General features: G+C 36.7%; 1 protein-coding gene across 1 annotated transcript in view; it reads right to left on the reverse strand.

The window, feature by feature from the left end:
- Positions 1 to 378: 378 nt before the first annotated feature.
- Positions 379 to 21,534, reverse strand: part of LOC147066500 (uncharacterized) — a 110,627-nt gene continuing 89,471 nt past the window's right edge. Inside the window, exons 6-15 of the mRNA XM_085956194.1 lie at positions 20,693 to 21,476; positions 16,813 to 17,073; positions 15,162 to 15,384; positions 14,118 to 14,236; positions 12,456 to 12,856; positions 7,201 to 9,274; positions 6,787 to 6,964; positions 5,051 to 5,165; positions 3,950 to 4,173; positions 379 to 2,130 (exon numbers count right to left, since the gene is read on the reverse strand). Coding sequence (XP_085812320.1) covers positions 1,920 to 2,130; positions 3,950 to 4,173; positions 5,051 to 5,165; positions 6,787 to 6,964; positions 7,201 to 9,274; positions 12,456 to 12,856; positions 14,118 to 14,236; positions 15,162 to 15,384; positions 16,813 to 17,073; positions 20,693 to 21,476 — 4,590 coding nt within the window. The 3' untranslated portion in view covers positions 379 to 1,919. The remainder of the gene's footprint in view (positions 2,131 to 3,949; positions 4,174 to 5,050; positions 5,166 to 6,786; positions 6,965 to 7,200; positions 9,275 to 12,455; positions 12,857 to 14,117; positions 14,237 to 15,161; positions 15,385 to 16,812; positions 17,074 to 20,692; positions 21,477 to 21,534) is intronic.

Raw genomic sequence — 21,534 nt, forward strand, 5'->3', positions numbered from 1 at the left:
CCGTTCAGTTATGGGGAATATATCAAAGAAGCATGGTTAAAATGCTCCCACGATCTATTTTAAAACAAGAAAAAACTATTCAAAGAATAAAGGATATGTCTTCGGTTAGAAACACGTTGAGTGATAGAATCTCAAGTACTCAATTGCAATTTTTAAACTTTTTTTTATAGAATTCTTAAAAACTACTTTTCATTTTTTTTCTATAAAAAATTGTTCGGCACGTCAGACAGTTGAAAAATAAATTTTGGTAAATTTTGTCACGCGTACGTAAAAAGGTTTGCCAACCATGGCTTAATATGATTTATATTTTAATATTGAGACATTTGTTTTTGTAGACTGAACACACATAAGCTTTGCAATTTTATTATTATAAAGACATTTTGTATGTTTTAAAAACTTTATTTATCCATAAATACATACTGGTATCAAACATTATTTATTTTATCAACAATACGCACATACTTTGTACATAAATATGGTTCTTTCAATAAAAATATAAGATTATATTTTCTAATATGGCAGTGTAGAATTTTATTATTCTAAAGATGATCATAATAATATTTAAATGAAGGGTATATACACACCTTAGAAACGGGAAAATTGTTAAAAACGGTATTTTACTGGTATGAATTATTAGTCATGAGTAATTTCATAAAATAGCTGAGATTTCTAAGTTACGCTAATCTAAAAGAAGGCAACAAGCACCGATGTGAAGGCTAAATAATAATTATATTTTTTCAAAGTAAAATGCCGCAGAGACATGCAATTATTATAAAAATATAAAATGTAAGTGACTATGGTTTCGTAAACTGTAGGGTAACTAATAATATAAGTACTATTATGTACAAATTAGAAAATATATTAATCCCATCTGTGGGAGAACTATTAAAATTACCTAATGACTTACGCATAGTTTAGCAGAAAATTGTTTTTTTTTTATTTTGTATCAAGGATGCAGTGATTAATTTTTTTGTTTTGATTTATCACAAATTTTTCTTTTATAAGTAATGGATATCATTTATGAATCAATGATTGCAACGAGTGTTAAATTTTCTTATTAAACTTTAATGTTCAGATTGCTAACAATAACATATATTTAAATTATAATTAAAAGTAATTCTAAAATTATTTTTTATACGACGATGGTTGCAGACAGATGGAACCGTAAAATAAAGGCAAATTAATTTAATACGGAAATTTTTGTGACTTTAAAGGGGACGACCATGGAATAATAATTGAGTCGCTTAGTCGCTAAACCCACTGTGGAAGTTTTTTTGAGTTTTAAGTAAATCACGAAAAACTGTGCATTTACGATGATGTTGATGCTTGTAGGTAGTGGTAATGTTTGTATGCTAAAAAACATGGCTTGAATCGCGACGTCTGATTGGTCGGCTATGTAGAGCGGTTTTAGTAATCTGTTATTTATCCTAGAATGGATTTGGCGGCTCAAGTCAATATTCATTTTAATTTTTTGACGAAACAGCGGAATTTAAAACTCTCACCTCGATAGGCTGGTAGACATATCGATATAGCACATAAGTACATTCAAAACTAATTTTAATACAGGCGGGTTTGACGATTAAGCGACTCAATTGTAAAAGAAGCATGTAAAACAATATGACCTTAAAATCGTAATATTATTTTTATTAATGACAAATTTAATATTGATTTACAGTTAAGAGAGACAAGATTTTTTGTAAATAAGTTGACTCGATCTTAATAATGTGTACGCTAACATTATAAAAGTGTAAACTCTTAAAGAGTATTGTCATTAAAACATCTGTTAATTAAAATTGCAATTTGTCATCATGCTATAAATAAAGTCTCATCCATATTTTGCGATATTTCAATAAGATCCCCTACAAAATCGAAGTTCTGAGTATTGAGTGTATCATTTGATTGAATGGTGGAAAGTCTGTCTAGTTGCGGTATCTTCGTGTTGGTGATGAAGGGGCGACGGGTCGGGGCGATGGCCTGACTCGTCTTCCGCCGTACTGGCGTGGTCTGGCCTGTCGTACGGGCGGTCGCGCCGGTCTTCTGATTTCACCGGCTTCCGGCAGAGTCAGAACTCCTCGCGGCGGGATGGACGCCACTGCGATGGCAGGCCTGCTACGAATGCAAACCGAACACCTGCAAATTGAAAATTACTTATAATTATTTACAAGTTTCATACTAAACGTCATTAGTGTTATCAAATGGATAAATACTTGTAAACGATGCCAATACCCTTTCTGAATATACCGCGTTAGAAGAAGATGATGTCAGTAAATTTAATGCTGAAGTTATGATTATACCGCTGTCGTGTAGTCCAGATCACTAAATTTGCTAGTCTGCATTAATTTCTATTCATCATTAACAATTTTGGAATCAGCAGTTCGATTTTCAAAGCGAATGATTGTAGGGGTGCTTGTTTGTATTGGTAGTAAATTCATTATTTTTCTTTTTTTATTGGTAGTGGAAAACTAAATGGCGGCTTGCGTTATGGCTTGAAGTCTGTTGCTTTGTTTACATAACATACATACGCATTTCTCAGTGTTTTACATGATAATTCGTATTATAAATAATGGCAATGTATTGCTTTTGGCTGCTTACATAAAATTGATAAGGGAGTATCTTTCCACAGGAACTAAATTTTATTTTTAAATGTCTGCTCTGATATGGCAATACAGTCCTAGACTTACGTGAATTCGTACTTAACTGATTTTTTAAAATATGCTTTTTTGCTGCAGTTTATTTCTCTGCGCCTGCGTCTACATAATATAATAATATTATCTTATTATGGATCATGTAAAACAATTTGTAGTAATGCAATCTACGATAATTATCAAGAAAAGAGGAATGTTAATAGAAGAATTAATGGAAATATTGGTAATATGGATGGAAGATATGCAGCAACAACAAATTCCAATAAGCCTTATACTCATACAGGATAATGCCTTGAGTAGTTTTGAAGACATAGAGTGTAAAAATGATGATAGTGTTGATACTAATTCATTCACTGCAAGCCACGGACGGTTTCAAAAATTTAAAAGCCGTAATAAACTACACAACATCAAAATAACAGGCGAGGCTGCTGAGTTATGCAGATACACAGAAAGTCTAGTAGAAATCATAAAAATGAGGATTACCTGCCACAACAAATCTTTAATGTGGACAAATCTGGGCTTATTGGAAAAAAATCCCAGATCAGTCATATTATATATCCCAACTAGAAAAATTTATCCCAGGTATTAAGGTGTCTGAAGATAGGCTAACCCTTTTACTTGGTGGAAATGCTGCTGGGGATTGCAAAATCAAACCACTTCATCCATCAATCAATAATGTTTTCTTAAATGTATGTATGTAGGTCTATTTTGTTTTTACTTATCCTTTAAAACTAACACAATATATTTTTCACAAAAATTGCATGATTTGAAGTTTTATTCGACTTATGCGATTTTTCGACCTACATGAAAATCTTCGGAATGAATTAATCACGTAAGTCGAGGACTTACTGTAATGTGAAATGTCAAATTAATGTCGAATTTCATTATACACTATCTTATGAATCTAAGTATTCAAGGCTTGTTTTGGCAATATTTATATATAAAATCACGTAGGTATGTAATTACTTAACAAATTGAGTGAATCTGAATCTATAGTGGAATATCATAGTAGAAGTGTGAAGTTCTCTTCAAATGAACTTGCAATGCTAAGTCACTTGAAACTAACTTAATCAGTAGACCAGAGGTCCTTTTTTGCTTCATACATTAATTTAGGCTCCAAGGTTTCTTTTCAACATGTTTGGTTACACTCGACTTGTATTAGCCAGCTTTCGTTTCTTCATTTAACAACTTTGTTTTTGACATTCCAAAAATGAATTTTAGTTGTAGAATTGAGTTGAAGATTTGACATCATCTTTATCCCATATTCTCTAGTTTTGTTGCAATAAATAAAATATAAAAGTTACCTGCTGACTCTAGATGTGAGATCGGCCTTAAGAGTCTGCTGAACTGGTTTTCTGAACATGTTTTGATCCTCGATCGTAGCCATCCAGTAGGACAGGGTGTTAACGAAATAGTTACACCTTCCCATGCCGTTGCATTCTATGTATGGTCTCGATCTGAACTCCTCAAGACACGATCCTGGCGATACCAGCGACTGACCTGCAGCTCCTCCTCCTGCGGCTGAGTGCTATTAGGATATAATAAATATGAGACAATGCTACTTATAATATTAATACTATCGACTGAAGGTACTTGATGGAATTTGAATTTAAATTCTAATGGATTCAAGCTTTGTACTATTCCATTTAAGTCATTATTTGCGACCCGGGTTTCGCCTTTCGGCATTTTCAGGCACCGTGTACACTCACCAAAGGTAAACACACACTGACAACGAACACTCTTTACTCTAGCTTATATAATAAATCAATACAATAAAGTAGGTAAGAACTCCATTACCTACCCATCAAGTCAAAGGTCACAAAAATACAATAAACAAATTATGAATAGTTGAAGTGTCAGTAAAAAGCCTAATTAGTAAAAACCCTATCTTATTAATAACACGATACACTCGATAGCATATTAACTCGTCAAAACCTAATAATAGATCATTATTATTTATAAACAATACAAATATTACAGAGCTTACCTATCTTGAATGATCAACTTAACTTTCCTAGTAGCCCTTTGTTATATCCTATATTATGATGTTTCACATATGAGACTATATTATGGTCAATGTTATTGATGGATGGATGGATGAGGATTTAGGTATGTATAGGTGTATATTAGGTGTGTTTATATGTTTTTTTTTTTAAATAATGTTATAAAAAGTTAGGTACCATGTAATAGTATTATTAAAGACTAAATCTCATTAGTTAACTCGATTAATTATTTTTCTTAGAATTGACAATTTACACCTCTTTAGTGATGCCGAAGGCAAAACCCGGGTCGCAAAAAACGACCTAATAATTTCTATGTGTGCTACTATTTATTTATCTTTGGTGGGTGAATTTTTAAAATGATGACAAAATGATATCTTATTAGAATCTTAGCAAAATTGTTACCATGACAAAGCTGTATCCTGCCCACATCATGTCCCATCCTCCAGGACAATCAGGTATCGACATGGACTGACTATGGACGGCCATCACTCTGGTTGGAGCCTCGCAAACGGAGCATCTGAAATAATATTAACGTTAAAATAATTATAACAGTATCAACTCAAGTAATAAAATATAATTTTAATTCAATCAATTTATTCATAAATGATTCAGGAGCTGAAGATTTGTGGCAAGTTTGGGAGTAAAGTGATGGTATACATCACCGATATCCAAACTGGGGGGCGCGGAGTGTTGCAAAGGGAGGCGCGAAAAGTTTAACACAAATGTGTCCAGGGTTTGCAATTTGCAAGTGCATAGTTTATAAAACGGCCACTAGTTATAAACTACATAAAAAAAACAATCCTATAAAAGGTTAAAACTCTTATAAAATCCTATAAAACCTGTTCGAAGATATGGAGACTAATTTCATTATACTTCACTTCTATACTATTGCGAAGCATGCTGGCTATCTCCTGAAAAGATGATATAAAAAGGTCAAATCATAAAATTTTGGTTGAATCGAAGTGAAGAAGAATATAATACTTTGTCAAGAAAAGCAATGCAAGTTGTAAGTAAAGTACTGCTACCTTTCGTAATATCATATTTATACGAAACGGAATTTTCTGCATTAGCGCTCCAATGAAATCCAAATCGAGCCCCTTTAGCAGAAAAAGAGCACTTTGTGCTAATAATCTAGCACATCCATCGCATGAAAAACCAATTAGTTTAAAAAGGAATAAAATATAGTAAAACCTTGTTTATTTCACGTTTTTACAAGGTTTTTATTATATCGTATTCTTATTTGTCCGGTGGTTGTTTGTCCAGTACAAATCTTGCAATCGATTTTTAACTAACTTCCTGACTAGCTAGACATTTGAAACTTTTAGAATATAGCAAAACACGATGCCAATGTATTTTTTTAATACTTCTAGCCATTTTTAAGTAGAAATAAATTCATTTTCAGTTAATTCTGTTTTGTATGAAAAGTTATTTCGGAAGAACTCCGTAATCCAATCCACTATTATTGGTTGCTAGGTACTAACAACTAAATTATTAATATATACGTGCTCTACTATGGAAATCAATATGAATGTCAAACTGACATTTCAGTATTATTTCTATCAAATACAATTTTTTTTGATCGTTTAAGTTAGTCAAGTCAAGTTTATATGATTCAACAGAAAATTTAAAAATGTTGTACATAAAAAGTTCTTTTTTTCTTGCAATTATTTTTATACTTAAGTTTTTTTTCATTTTTTGTATTATTTTTTTCCGACCATGTCCGATCCTAATAGGATCATATGGGCCTCCACAGAGTAGAGGTTTGTATTAACAGATTTTGTTTTTTTTACGAGAAATGGATGTCAGCCTCTTGCTCAACCTATTAGGTCCATACCCTGACTCACACACAAATTGAAAAACAATATGTGTATTTGCCAGACCCAGGATTCGAACCTGCGACCCACGGCGTGATAGTCCGACGCTTAAGCCGCGCGGCCACCGTGGGCTGGTGCTTTTGTATTAGTAGATACATTTTTTACTATTTAAAAAGGTGTGTATTGTTTAATGAAATAAAGGGGGGGGGGGGGCGCCAAGATTAGATTTTTTAAAAAAGTAGATATAGTAACATACAGTTTGGAAACCACTACTATACAGTATACACTACGCATCCTGAAAATCCAGAATATACAAATAATTACCTTGAGATGTATCTGCCAACGTCTCTGGCTTGAATGGGTGTCATGGCCATGGGCATGATCTCCATTGTGGAGAGCCAGAAGCTGTAGTCGCTTCTGTCCGAGTAGTCGCACACATTGTTCAAGTTGCAGAAGAGGAAGGGCATAGTTGAAAACTTTCTCAGACAGCTGCCGGGAGAGCCTAATCGATTGAGAGAATAGTATTATGGAAACAAGTAAAATTTATTGTGCGTGAATTTAAATTGAGACCATGTTTCTTCTTTCACTTGGATAATGGTCAATCTGCAAAGAGATGCATTATTTGCGTAATGGTCAGGGTCTGTTTGCTAGCATTGACTAGTTAGTCATTGAAAAAAACTGAGATTCATGACAGGAAAGATTTATGTAGGTATTTAAGTAAATTGTATGAATTCTTACCCAAGTCTTGTCCGGCAGATCTGGTATTTCCGGTGATGTGAAGTAGAGAAAATCCATCCCACATCTTAATAGTATCTCTTGGACAATCGGGAATACTCTCAGTTTGAGAATGTCTTGCAAAGAAGAATCCTCGGCTGGAAGGCGCTCCGGGAATTGGAGCTGGATAACCTTGCGGACCTGGAGCTCCTCGTCTGCCAGCACGACCTGTCAAGCCTCTAGCACCTTGGAGACCCATTTCACCTCTTCTTCCTGCAATACCTGGAAGTCCTCTCAGTCCAGGGATTCCTTCAATTCCTCTCATTCCATGAATTCCTACTCGTCCCTTGGGTCCTGGAGGTCCTGGTTTGCCTTCAAATCCAGGAATTCCAGCATAACCTGGATCTCCTCGTGGGCCAGGAAGGACATCATTCGGGTGAATAGATCTACCAGCATCACCTCGTTCACCTTTAAGTCCCAACATTCCCTCTCTTCCGTCAAACCCGATGTCGCCTCGCATGCCTTTCATTCCTATTACGCCAACGAGCCCTGGTCTACCTGGCCGGCCGGTGGCACCAATAAGACCTTGCCTGCCATCTGCACCTGCGAGGCCTGCGAAACCTTCATCACCCATCATTCCTTTTTGGCTTCCGGCTGCAATTCCCATATCTCCTTCCATACCTTTGAAACCTTGAAGGCCAACTTCACCATGGAAGCCTTGGAGTCCGTATTTTCCGGGTTTTCCTCTCTGCCCTGGTCTTCCGGTGTTACCCTTTTCACCCTTTCTTCCTGTGAAAGAGAGACCAGGAGGACCTCTAGTTCCTTGTTCTCCTGTCAATCCGTAGCTACCGGGCGCCCCCTTTTGTCCCATAACCCCAGGTCTTCCAGGAATGCCGTTGACTCCTGGTCTTCCCATTTCACCTGACTCCGCATTGATGCCAGATAATCCTTCAGGACCCGGAGGACCCATTTCACCGGTTGCTCCCATTTTCCCGACAATACCGATCTCTCCTTGCAATCCAATCTCGCCAGCGTCACCACGTTTACCTTTCATTCCGACATAGCCTTCAATACCATCGTCACCTCGCTCACCTGTGATTCCACGGAATCCTGTCATACCAGATTCTCCTAAGTCTCCTTTGGTGGCTCTAGCACCTATGCTCATTCCGCGTAGACCTCTTTGACCTTTAGACCCTGGTCTACCTAGGCGGCCGGGGCTACCTTGTAAACCGATGTCACCTGGCATTCCAGGCATTCCTTCTAAGCCTGGTTCACCTTCCATGCCTACTGATCCTTTTTCACCATCAAAACCTGCGGGTCCAATTGGTCCTCTTTCCCCTTTCAAGCCATTATATCCATTACGTCCGTCGGCTCCTGCAGCCCCACGCGATCCATTATCACCTCGGAAACCTTGCAAACCTGGGAAACCCAAAGCACCAACGGCACCTCTTTCACCCTTTAGACCCGCTCGACCATCAAATCCATTGTTTCCCATCATACCTTTCTGTCCTGTTAATCCATCAATACTTAATCCATTGTCGCCAACATCTCCTACTTCACCGACCAATCCAGGTAGACCGTCAAGACCAAAGGCTCCATCTATACCCCTTTCGCCCATATCTCCTTTCATCCCGCTAAAGGACGAATCTCCTCTTTGTCCTGCAAGTCCTTCGTATCCCGTGTCTCCGCGAATTCCCTTCAGTCCTGTAGGCCCAGCGTATCCTACAGCTCCCATAGCTCCAACATCTCCGATCAATCCCTTGAATCCTGGTGGTCCACGTCTTCCCGTATTACCGGGCATTCCTTCTTCTCCGAATTCGCCCATATCTCCACGGTCACCTTGCTCTCCGATGATTCCAGGGATACCGTTGATTCCGTGGTAACCCATGTAACCGGAAGGTCCCGGGTTTCCTTCCATACCACGAGGTCCTTGTGGTCCTATTTCACCTTTGAGGCCTGGTGTTCCAGTGTTACCGTCTTCGCCAGCTGGCCCGGGTAGACCTCTCTCTCCAAAAGCTCCGCGGGCCCCAGGTCGTCCCGCTAATCCTGCGGCACCAGGAGCACCAGGGAATATGTCTCCACGAATACCCTTGCGACCCTATAAGGAAAAATCCCATCCTGTTGTTAACAATTCTGTGATTTATACCTATTTATAAGTGGGTATCTACAATCTAAATCTATCTAAATTAGTCGTTGAGCATTAACCATTCCTATTTTTATTTTCTTAATCAGCTTACGTGAAAGTTGTTTCCAAATTAACCATGTGGTGTGACCTTGTCATATCACTTGAATTGTATCGCATAACTCACGGCCTACCGCAAAAGTGAAAGTAAGAGAAGATGTGAATCACCGCGTTTTAAACTAAGGCGTAGTTTCCCTTTACCTTTACCCAGTAGCCTCTTTACACAATTTGCATTATAATATGATAATGACTGTATTGAGTCGACAGAAGAAGACCAAAACAAATCATTTTCTCGACGAATAGGGATTTGTGATGGTGTTGTTTAATTTATCACGCTTCACTGTCCTCAGCCAAATATTCTGCGTTTGTTCAAGTTGAAGAATGACAACGGGAGACAGGTAAGTACTATGAATTGTAATGTGAAATGTAAGCACATATTATGAATTATTGAAGTACACGACATTAATGATTGGTAATTTATGACAATTGCTTATTGTATTGGCTCAAGTATAACCTCAATCTACAAAGACGTGCTGGAGTTAAATGTCCGAGAGTGTAAACCCGGCATTAAACCCACATGTCTTGTTTTGCTTGCTGTGATTGCTATTTATTAGTTGACTGTTTCTAACTAAAGGAGGTATAATTTTCACAAACGTGCGGCAGTATCTCTTGTGGCCAACCTGTTTACTCGTAACATAGGTAATACTAAAGCTGAATTAGTATTGCCGAAGAATGAAAAATACCCTGTTCGAAATTAAATCTGATTTCTTCTCTTATATGATTCATAAATCCACTAATACAGAGTCTTGCCTTACGCCTTTGGTGCGCAAGATTTCATGTTCCATGTTGATTTTTGAGTGATACAGTGAAACCTTGATTTTACATTTTTGGAGGGACTGACAAAAAAAAGTTTGCAAAATATAACCCAAATTTTTTTTTTTTTTAAATCACACAAATTGGTTTGGAGCACTATTATATAAATGTGTTCTTTCACCTCTTTTTTAAGAATGTTTCTTTCTTTTGGAAAAATAAATTTACATAGATTACAAGATAAAAAGAACTTTTTATATACAACGTTTTTAAATTTTCTGTTGAATCATATAAACTTGACTTGACTATACTCAAACAACATCTTCTTGGCTACGTGTTAAAACTGTGAACTACAAGCTCCTCCCATTTTTAACGGCAATTCCATTATAAACTAATAAGCTCCTCCCATTTAGTCGACAACAGCGCCGTCCGGCTTTTGCCTAAATCTTCTTGTTGGAGAGTAGCTTAAATGATCAAAAAAATTTTTACTTGATAGAAATAATACTGAAATGTCATATTGATTTCCATAGTAACGCACGTATATGTTAATAATTTAGTTGCTAGGACCCCAGACCCCTAGCAACCAATAATGGTGTCGAAATAACTTTTCATACAAAACAGAATTAACTGAAAATTAATTCAATTCTACTTAAAGATGGCTAAAAGTATTAATAAAATGCATTGGCATTGTGTTCTGATATATTCTAAAAGTTTCAAATGTCTACCTAGTCGGGAAAATAGTTAAAAATCGATTGCAAGATTTGTACTGGACAAAGAACTACCGGACAAATAAGAATACGTGCTAAGAAAATCGTTGTAAAAAATATACATAAAACAACAAAATTAAACAATCATAATAATATGATGACAATATTATTGTCAATCACTACTGGAAAATGTTCCTCTGAGGCGGACAAAACTGGTCCAGTTTAATATTTAATAAAAGTGGAATTTATACTATAAATTACGTTTTATTTGAATTAATAATCATATTGTGGATGACGTAACCTTGGTTTCGGACACTGCATTCATGACAAATAAAATGAGCGTCTAGAATTCATTTCAATAATGTCATGTATTCATTGACTTGAATAATGTTCAAATACTGAAATTGGATTTTTAATTTTAATACGTAATTTTAGTTGAATTTTCAATATTTCACATGTAAATAAGAATATTAAACTGGGAAATAAAATGTACTAAAATAAAAGGGAACTGTAGAAACCACTTGAAAATAGTAGGAAAATGTAAATTCCAGGCACATTTACCGCTGAAAACGTGTCTCCAATAAGGAAAGAACTATATACATACCAGTGGCGAAGGGTGACTTTTAGAAAGAGATAGGCTGTGGAGAAGCACACTTGTTAGATATATTTACGGGAAATAAGAAGATAATCCGACATTACTACTGATGAATAGGTACACAAAAATCGATGAAATTTCAAAAGCTCGCTGATGGCATAAAATTAAGTAATTAATTTGAATTATGTATTTTCCTAAACATTTATAAACGCAAGATACGCTCAAAATATATTGTCATCTTTGAAAAAATCCGTTGTTGTGTATCTGTTCTATAACAATTTATAATTTAACCTGTAAAACTAGAGATTTTAAAATACTTCTACATTCAACTGACAAAACTGACTGAATGAATTGTCTTAGTCTATAAATGAACTAACTGATAAATAAAAATCACGAGATAAATTATTTTATATTTTTAACAACAATCAATATTTATATGTGATTGAATCCCATAGAAATTGTTTTTTTAAATTATCTTATTAATTATTTTGATTAAATGTGCATTTATATAATATGTAAGCGCTCCTTAAATAGCTTAGCGATTTGTATGGGCAGTCCCAGACGTCTTGAAATTATGAGAAACCAACTTCATATAAAAAAAAACTTAATCCACACAATATTTAAAGCAAAACAAGACGTTGCTTATTTTTTTAAACTTTGAGACATGCCATAAATAAATGGTGCTTATTGAAATAGGGGAAAAGATCGTAAAATTATTATGACAATTATACGATAGATGTTCTTGGACATATTGAATATATTATAATGTGATTGTATTATTTAATATGTCAATATAAAATTAAAAAATATTTTTCTTAAGAAGGCAGGCTTTAAATAATCGCCTAGTATGGAGTCTTCGCCACTGATACATACTGTATGAAATTTTGTTATCACATCGAAGCATACGAATCTATGATTGTGATCATGTATCAGAGCATTGATTTCAGATTGACCGGAATTATTAGAATCTAAAATATCTATCTACCTGTTGTCCATGGGGTCCTTCAAACCCTTCGGCTCCCATTTCTCCCTTCCTTCCTTTCTGCCCGTAGAGTCCTGTCCTTCCCGCCGCTCCAGGGTAACCCTCATCTCCATAATCACCAGCCATGCCTTTAGCTCCGGCTCGCCCGTCAAGTCCATACACTACAGACTCACTGGGGTTACCTCGGTCTCCCTTCTGTGCAGGGAAGGCATCTTCACCCCTCGCTCCCTGTCTGCCTGGTAATCCGGATTTTCCGCTCATTCCTTGGTCGCCAATCATTCCAATAGTTCCTTTTAGTCCAGTGGAACCCATTATAGATGTACCCTGTCGACCTTTCCATCCTTTGTGCCCAGACAAACCTTGCTCTCCAACAACACCTGAAGCACCTGGAGCTCCGCGAATACCTGTGATATATAGAAATGAAATATGTTATCATTAAATAAAATCAATGTGGGAATAACCTTCCATAATTATTGTATCTTCATTCAACCAGTAGGACTTCAGTATTATGACGCAAGACTGCAAAGTCACTTTACTAATTAAGCTCCACTAACATAAGTAAAACAGGTAAATGAGAACCATTCTTGGTATTGACTTGTGAATCCCTAATAACTATCTTAGAAATCGGGAGCATCGGTTGTTTGTTTTCCCGAGGAGCAGAACTAACCTGCCATTGAAGACGCCAATTGGGAGGGCATTAACCAAACGCTTCGGATGTTGATATATTATTCCAACTACGCAAGGATGAGTATTTATAGGTGGACATTGTTTTATACAATTCTTAAAATAGGGTCCACTTAGCTCATTCGGTGTGCTTCCATGCTTTATAATTTATATTTTTTATACTTAATTTTTTTTTTATAATTTTTGTACCTTTAAAAATACTCTTTTTGTGATACTGCATATATTTATTTCTTCTTTACAATGTTTCTTTGTTTTTAAATGTCATGTTGTGAATGTTCACGCTATGTAAAAATAAATAAATTTGAATCAGACATTCCACAGTGCGATACGATGCACAAATAACCTTGTTCATCATGACCCAGTCGGGTGCGAATTCGTTATAACGCGATTGATTTTTAAAAATATTTTTTTATATCGCACTTATTTTGACATGTGCCACTTGCCAGGAATTGTCATAATTAGAAGAATTACTCGCATACGATTAGATTTTTTGACAGTAAGTTATCGACAAATTTTACATAATAATTAGTGAGACAGTCCAAGCGGGGAAACCTATGTAGATTCTTTTTTGCAACACTGAACAAAATGAATGTTATTTTTTACCTTTATTTTATGTAATATTACTAATAATTAATAGTTTCATTTCGCTATATATCGGTGTCAAACTTTCTCGTTACCTACATTAAAGTGCTACTTCGACTAGAGAAGTAACGATACATCGTTTGAAAAGCAAAGAACATGCCTACATATCAAAAAAATAATCATCGAAAACTGCCAAAGCGGCTGATGTCGAAATCGCCCACGATTTTCACTCTCTCTTCCTTTTGTCTTTCACTCACTCTTGAGAATAAAACATTTTAACTATACGCAAAAAATGATCTCTAACATTCGACATTTTATCTCTCGTTAGTGAAAAAAAATGTCATCGATAATTATTATTTATTTGCAAAACGTAAATAAAATGAGAAATGGGTTTCTTACCGGGAGCACCATCTAATCCTTTAGTACCCCTTTCGCCTCTGAATTCATCAAGAATAAATGCGTTTGAGTCTCCTCGTTCTCCCTGAGCTCCGTCATCCCCAGCATCACCAACATCTCCCCTAGAAAAGAAACCATTCATGTTATGGAATGTCAGTTATAATATTTAAATATTTAAAACAACGGCTGCAGAGAATTGCACCAACTAGAGGAAACCATAGTTCGATTTGAACTGTAGTGTCATCGAAAAAAGATGACATATTTATTTAGAGACCTCCAATCGGACCTGCCCTATCTCACCAGATCTGCACATCTATTCTATACACAAGACTGCTATCAGCCTCTATCGGCGGCTATCGAGGGTAGTTTGTCATATTTACGCATTGAGGTATTATAATTGTTACAATAGGTTAGTGATGTAATTGTTACAATAAGTGCTATGTTTTAACAGCACCTCGCTTGGCTGTGTTAATTTCTAGAGCGAGATATATAGTTTTGACAGCTAACTTATTGTAACAATTATAATACCTCAATACATAAATATGATAAACTACCCTCGATAGCCGCCGATAGAAGTCTTGTTTATAGAATAGATGCGCTGGTCCCTTCAACTACGTAAAATCGGGGTTTCACTGTATTTTTGTTATTTTCTCAAATCTGGTTATTTCTGTGATTGTTTCACTACCAACAATACTGTAATTGGGCCTCATGGCCTATTATTGAAGAAAATATTAAATTTTAGAGGTGATCATCATCATCATCAGTCTGAATCTATTCACTGCTGGATGTAGGCCTCTCCAAGCTGATTCCACTTCTCTCAGTCCTGTGCGTTGCGTTGCCACGTATTTCCACAGAACTTAACCATTTCATCGATCCAGTGGCTTCTAGATCTACCTTGCGGACGTTTTGTACCTCTTGGGTACCACTGGATGACTAGATTTGTCCAGCGATTGTCCCTTCTTCGAGGTATGTGTCCAGCCCATTTGATATTAGTGGTGATAGATATTACACACTATATCATTGTTGAATATGTTAGAATGGTCTTACTTGAATCCGTTGTATCCTCGATCGCCTCTGAGGAAGTCTTTGGTAACATAGGCATCTTGACCAGGGGCTCCCGGTGCTCCATCGCGACCAGTCGATCCATTACGACCCTGCTGTCCTGTGAAGCCCTGCTCGCCCTGATAGCCTTTGAATCCATACCGCCCTACAACACCACTGGGACCTTGGGGACCTACGTCTCCTCGCCTGCCGGGGGATCCGGTGAATCCTATAAAATTGATTCATATTACTGGCAAAAGATCTAAAAAGATATATGATAGGAAGCAAGCTATCTTTCTCACAGAACATATCATTTTAGTAGATAATATAATCTACATTATAGAACCGTCAAAAAAGTGTTAATACGTCAATGTTTTTCTTCTGATAGGTATGTATCAATAATTTTTTGTCAATGTCAGATCAACCGATATCTTTTAGTTTATTTTGACATTTACATTTAGGCCACTAAATAATGCATATCATAAGTAATAGTATATCAATCAATAAATAATACAATATTTTGTAGTTAATTTGACAGGTGTTTTGAATTACTTTTAAAAATCATGTTTTTGTACCAAGGCCTGAACAAAAACGAACCATAATTAGTGCGAGTGAGAAAGCAATTGGCACGCTTATATGTTCCGCAAAATGCGTTAGAGTAAAATAGAATTTTTACAGCTGAATTAAATATTTTTTGTACACGTCGCTGGTAAATATTGATTTGGATGACTCCAGTCATTCAAAAACTGCGAGCACGTACTGTCCAAAAAGAAGATTTAGGCAATAGCCTGAAGTCGCTGTCGTCAACTAATTAGGAGGAGTATGTTAGTTCACAGTTTTAACACGTGGACAACTCGTCGCTATAATCAAAGTGCGGCTAAAAATGGGAGGAGCTTGTTAGTTCACAGTTTTAACACGTCGCCAAGAAGATCTTGTCATACAATATTGCTGAAATTTATTGTTTTTGTATTATATAATAAAGTTAGTGGTAATAATTTGCAGTTCATTTAGTAGAAACTATGGTTAACTATGTTGTGTTTAAATTTGGTAGCTGTACTCAGAAGCAACATGATGGTAGGTATAACGTTTCATAGTTAAGTTAAGAATAATAAGATTGAGGTTCTTTTTTGTGTTATACGCAAGAAACACAGCTTCATATAGCTGAACAATACACACTCTCTTTATATTATTACTCTGAGATTTGTACCTTGGAACGGGGTGGTATTAGAATTAGACCAATGCTATTTTCAAAAGTTTTGTACCTTATTAACAGCGTCGCGTTTCTTTGACGCAAATGACACTTGAAATGAAAATTTAAAAGGGGCCTCCGAAAGTCCGAATAAATAGAATCAGTTGCAAAGTTATTAAATTCTAGGTACCTACCCACCTAATGGAATTTAAAAAAAGATGCGTATTTCAACAAACTGATTATAATGTTAATTTTATATTATAGGGGGCCTAATATCTGTCTAGACAGATATTTTATTTTTTTTATCAAAGAAGGTTTTCTATTTAGGTGCCATTTTGTAATATGAAAAAATGATACCGGTTGAAATAATGAAAAGATCGCTTCTTCAAGTGGATGCCAGAATGTAGGTCTGATGAATGTACGCAGCATTGATAGCGGTGTATATTATATATTATGTTATAACTTTACCTCTATCTCCAATATCTCCAACTTCAGGTCTGGTCTGTGCTTCAGGAGGCATGTCGAGTCGTCCTGGAGCTCCAGATTTACCAATCATACCAGTCTCTCCCAGGGGACCCTTCACTCCCTTCGGTCCAGACGTTCCGCGTCGTCCTGGTGTACCAAGGAGGCCTTTAAGACCAGCTGTCCCTGTAGAACCTTGGAATCCTGGGGCTCCGGGGAAGCCGTCACGTCCACCGTCACCGGTAAGGCCCTTGGGACCGGGTGCGCCTTAAACGAACATACGAGTTTTAATTAATAAAATACGAAAATATTACAATTACTTTAATCTCCTACCGTCACGACACCCATAGTCAATAAATGAACTTCATTTGAAAGCTACTATAATATTAAGCTACATAATATAAAAAAAAAGTTATGGCTAATATTGATTGTAAAACTATAAAATTAATTAAAATAACAGTAAAAATATAGAGCCATATTTCTATGATCGTTGTAAGACCTTCGAAGCAATGGCGTGCGGTAAATTTTGAGATCAGGCATGTTTTCAAAAAGCATATTCCTATAATACTCAATTTAAAAAAAAATCTACTGAACACTCAATGACAGATTAACCGAGCAAATGAACGTAGTGGCATTGTCATTAGTTCTTTATGAAATTATAAGTAAACAAAGCTATATTAAAAAATAATGTTAATTAAATTCTAATGGATTTAAGTTTTGTACTATTCCATTTGAATCGTTTTTTGCGAACCGGGTTTCGCCTTTCGGCATCTTCAGGCACTGTGTATACTCACCAAAAGGCAAACACACACTGACAACGAACATACTAACTCTAACTTATATAACAAATTAATACAATAAAGTAGGTAAAAACTTTATCACCTACCTATTAAGTCAAGGATCCAATAAAAAAATATAACAAACAAATTATGAATAGTTGAAGTGTTTGTAAAAAATCAACAACAAAAAAAAAACCCCCTACAAATTAATAATAATAATATACTCGATCAGTATTTATTTGACTTTTGGTGAGTTTACACAGTGCCTGAAGATGCCGAAAGGCGAAACACGGGTCGCAAAAAACGACTCAAATGGAATAGTACAAAACGCCAATGTAAATGCTGCCAAAATCTGAGAATGAGAATATTGTCCGAAAACCAGTAGGGTAGAGTGAGGTTAACTGGTCATCGCTTTCGCGGATCGCTTCGGATAATGATATGTTCCACTTACGTGAGAGTGAATTTAGGTGGACGCTGTTTTATAGGTTTTTAAAATAGGGTCTATCAATAGTTCACTCTGTGTGCTTCCATCTATTTTTACGTTTTTTTTTATTTTATTTTATTTCTTATTATATTACTTATTATATTAATAACTTAGATTGCTCTGTATTTTTATTTGAAAAATTGTTAACACTTGTTTTATGTCATGTAAATGCTTTAAATTTATAATTTGTTATGTTCATTACAATATAATGAACATAACATTTTATGTAAAATAAATAAATTTGAATTTTAAAATAAAATGGTAGTTTTAATGCAGATTTTAAAGAAATAAATAATTTTAGTTTTGCTATTGAATAAGTGACAGTAGGTACTATCGCATATTAAACCATAAATAATAAAAAATAACACTAGTATTCATTTAATGTGAAAAGTGATGGTTGAGGTATTTTTTTTCTCCTCAGTTATGTCACGTTTACCTACTCGACGAAAAACTCGAAAAAGAAAATTGAATGTCAACCTGGCGAGAAAACGTGCAGGGTTGAATATCTATAGAAATTTAGATTTTTAGTTGTTTTTTTTGTTGTTTAGAACTCATGGATTGGTGCAACCACCCTGAAGCTTCTAATGTTTGGTTTGATATTCTGACATGGCATGTCTAAAAGATAACACAGCGCGGACGACACAAACGGACACTAACGATCCTAATGATTATGACTGTTACGGCACGCGCGTTCCATAACCACTCATGGAAGCGACACGTCGCAGGTGAAAAGGTGATAACCCATTAGTGAGTACGTCATGTAGTTATGGCTGCTGGCCAGGTGTTCATCGTTAGACTCAAAACTGTGGAGAGGAAGAAGCTATAAGAAGTAGACAGGGTAATTCAGTAAAGTCAGTGGAACCTGCTGGAGGATTTGGATAATCCTGCCCTCTCCCGCCGTATCGATAATAAATCATTACAGATATTTTTCTGAAATGGACCTAATAAAAAAATTCTATGTACACCCCTGATGATAAATATGGGGTTTCTACTGACAGGCCCTGGCTGGTATGCATGCCGGCGGATGGAGCCGAGCAAATCACAAGTCAAAAGAGTATTTATTTTACAAATAAATAGTTGTAGACCTCGAGAGGTTCATATGGGGATAATCGATGATGTTGGCTATTGAATTACAGCTGGTCATAAGTCACAAGACACCGGAGTATTGTGCTCATATCTAGGTATGTGTCGTCACTCCTTTTTATCGCGCCCACACAGCGCACTCTCTGCCGGACATCCGGCCAGAACGGACGAAGGAAACACATCCCGATTGCGGCAGAGAGCTGACTTATATCGCCTTTGACACTAATCTAGAATGCAACCCGGCGACAGAGGCGCATCAGCTGCGCGGGGCAAGCGGGGCGCGCAATATTGTGCGCAAATATTGGACAGTGCACACCAAAATTGTGTACATGTAAATTGAGCTGATCATATTGTGTCGAAGGAGACACATCATCTACATGGCTAAGGAAGAGTATGGGGAACGTCATCTGGAATCTACTTTGTGCACACAATGGATGTATAAGGATACGAGATGAAAATTATAAAGGAAGCCATTTTATTTTTTCTCTGCGTGACGAATTTTGGATCCATTCTGTTATATGTTCCGTACAACCGATAGATAATTTCCGATGATAGGCCAAATTCTCTACTTTATAAGAAGGCCAACTTTGAGGCATTTGAAAAATTTGCTGCGTCATATGGAGGACGAAATAATTCCGATCCCACCTTAGATTCATCACTTTCAACTCCTGACTCCTCTGTTTCGGCAGAGTTTCAGTACACGAGTACAGAGAACACTTCATGTCATGACGGCAGAGCAAGTCAAGATTATTTTTATTTTCTAAAACTCTCTCTTTAAGCACTAAGGTGCATGGTTGCTACATCAGTCCCGTGCAGCATCGCTTCGGGACAAGGAAGTGTGGAACTAAAATCTTTTCATTCTGACACGTTTATAGCGTCATGGAAGACGGCCGTGCACAAACCGTGGCTGCATAACGCAAATCATTTTTCACATATCGTGCAAAGGTGCCGCGACTTCGTGCTTGCCATATGCACCCAATACTGGGGCGTGACAGGGTGAAGTAGTAGTACCTATTCATTACAGCACCGCAACAGGCAATGAAGCCAGTAGTGTAGTAATATATAGTAATATATAATATAGTAGAATCACAATAAACTAAAAGTTATAATCAACAGATAAAAATAATTTATGAGGTTTTACTGAAATTATATTCAATTATTGGTGTATGTGAAGACTATTTTCGTATATTTAATTTAGTCGTGAGTCGATGCTTACGCACCACTACTTTAGTTGAAATGTATTAATTCCACATTGATTTTAGTAGCACGGATGCTGGATGAAGTGAGTTCAAAAGTGGAAGAAATTTCAGAGTAGAATTTTACGTATAATTTCACAACATATTTTCACAAAAAAAATCTTCCTTACAGCAGAGATATTCCGGGAGACGAGATACGAGTTGTTATTAGTGAAAGTAAACTTGAGACCATTCATTGCTAAAAAGGTAAGTATTTGACTCTAATGGATGAGCCGAAATGATAAAATGCACATGAAACGCAGGTGATATAATATTATAATTGAAAGTGAAGATATGATATTTACCTGATCTGCATATCGGGCAGTCATCTCCTCGCTCACCCTTGGCGCCGTTATAACCGGGTGTTCCAGGCGTTCCACCAGGTCCTTCCTCACCGGGCAAACCAGGTGGCCCATCGTTACCTGCTGGTCCCATTACATTGTAACCTTTTCCAGGAACTCCTTTCGGCCCAGTATCACCACTGTCTCCTCGGCTACCCATCTGACCCGGCTGCCCATCTAAACCAGGCAGACCATCGGAGCCATCCGGTCCGATTACATCACGGCCTGGGAAACCCTTTTCGCCATTTATTCCGTTAGGTCCTGGGAAGCCGTCGGGTCCTTGTTTCCCAATCGAACCAGGTAAACCGTCAGTACCTCTTTCCCCTTTGAATGATATTCCTTTATTTCCCATATATCCTGGAACTCCACCTGGTCCAGGGGGACCAGGGGGTCCAATCATACCGACAGATCCTGGAGGTCCGTCGTAGCCGGCTGTACCTCGAGGTCCAGGATAACCGATAGGGCCTTGTATACCAGGATTTCCGAGTTGTCCTTCTTCGTTTAGAGTTGCATCATAACCTCCTGGTTCACCAATGGACCCTTGTCTTCCCTGTGTTCCGGGTTGACCAGGTTCTCCAATGGCTCCCATATTACCATTAAATCCATCAATCCCGGCATAACCTGGCGCTCCCTTCATTCCCTTTTCACCGGTTTGACCTACAGGTCCAATTTTTCCTTGTTTGCCTTGTGGACCATCACCTCCTTGGTCTCCATTAAATCCTTTAACACCACGCCTTCCAGCTTGACCCTAAAATTTTCGTGCTGAGTGAATATTCATCTTTCAAAGGTGACATAAATAGATGTAC

Source organism: Rhyacophila brunnea, unplaced genomic scaffold (genome assembly GCF_057557595.1).
Source record: "Rhyacophila brunnea isolate RB1 unplaced genomic scaffold, BYU_Rbru_1.0 scaffold_5, whole genome shotgun sequence".
Classification (NCBI taxonomy): Eukaryota; Metazoa; Arthropoda; class Insecta; order Trichoptera; family Rhyacophilidae; genus Rhyacophila; species Rhyacophila brunnea.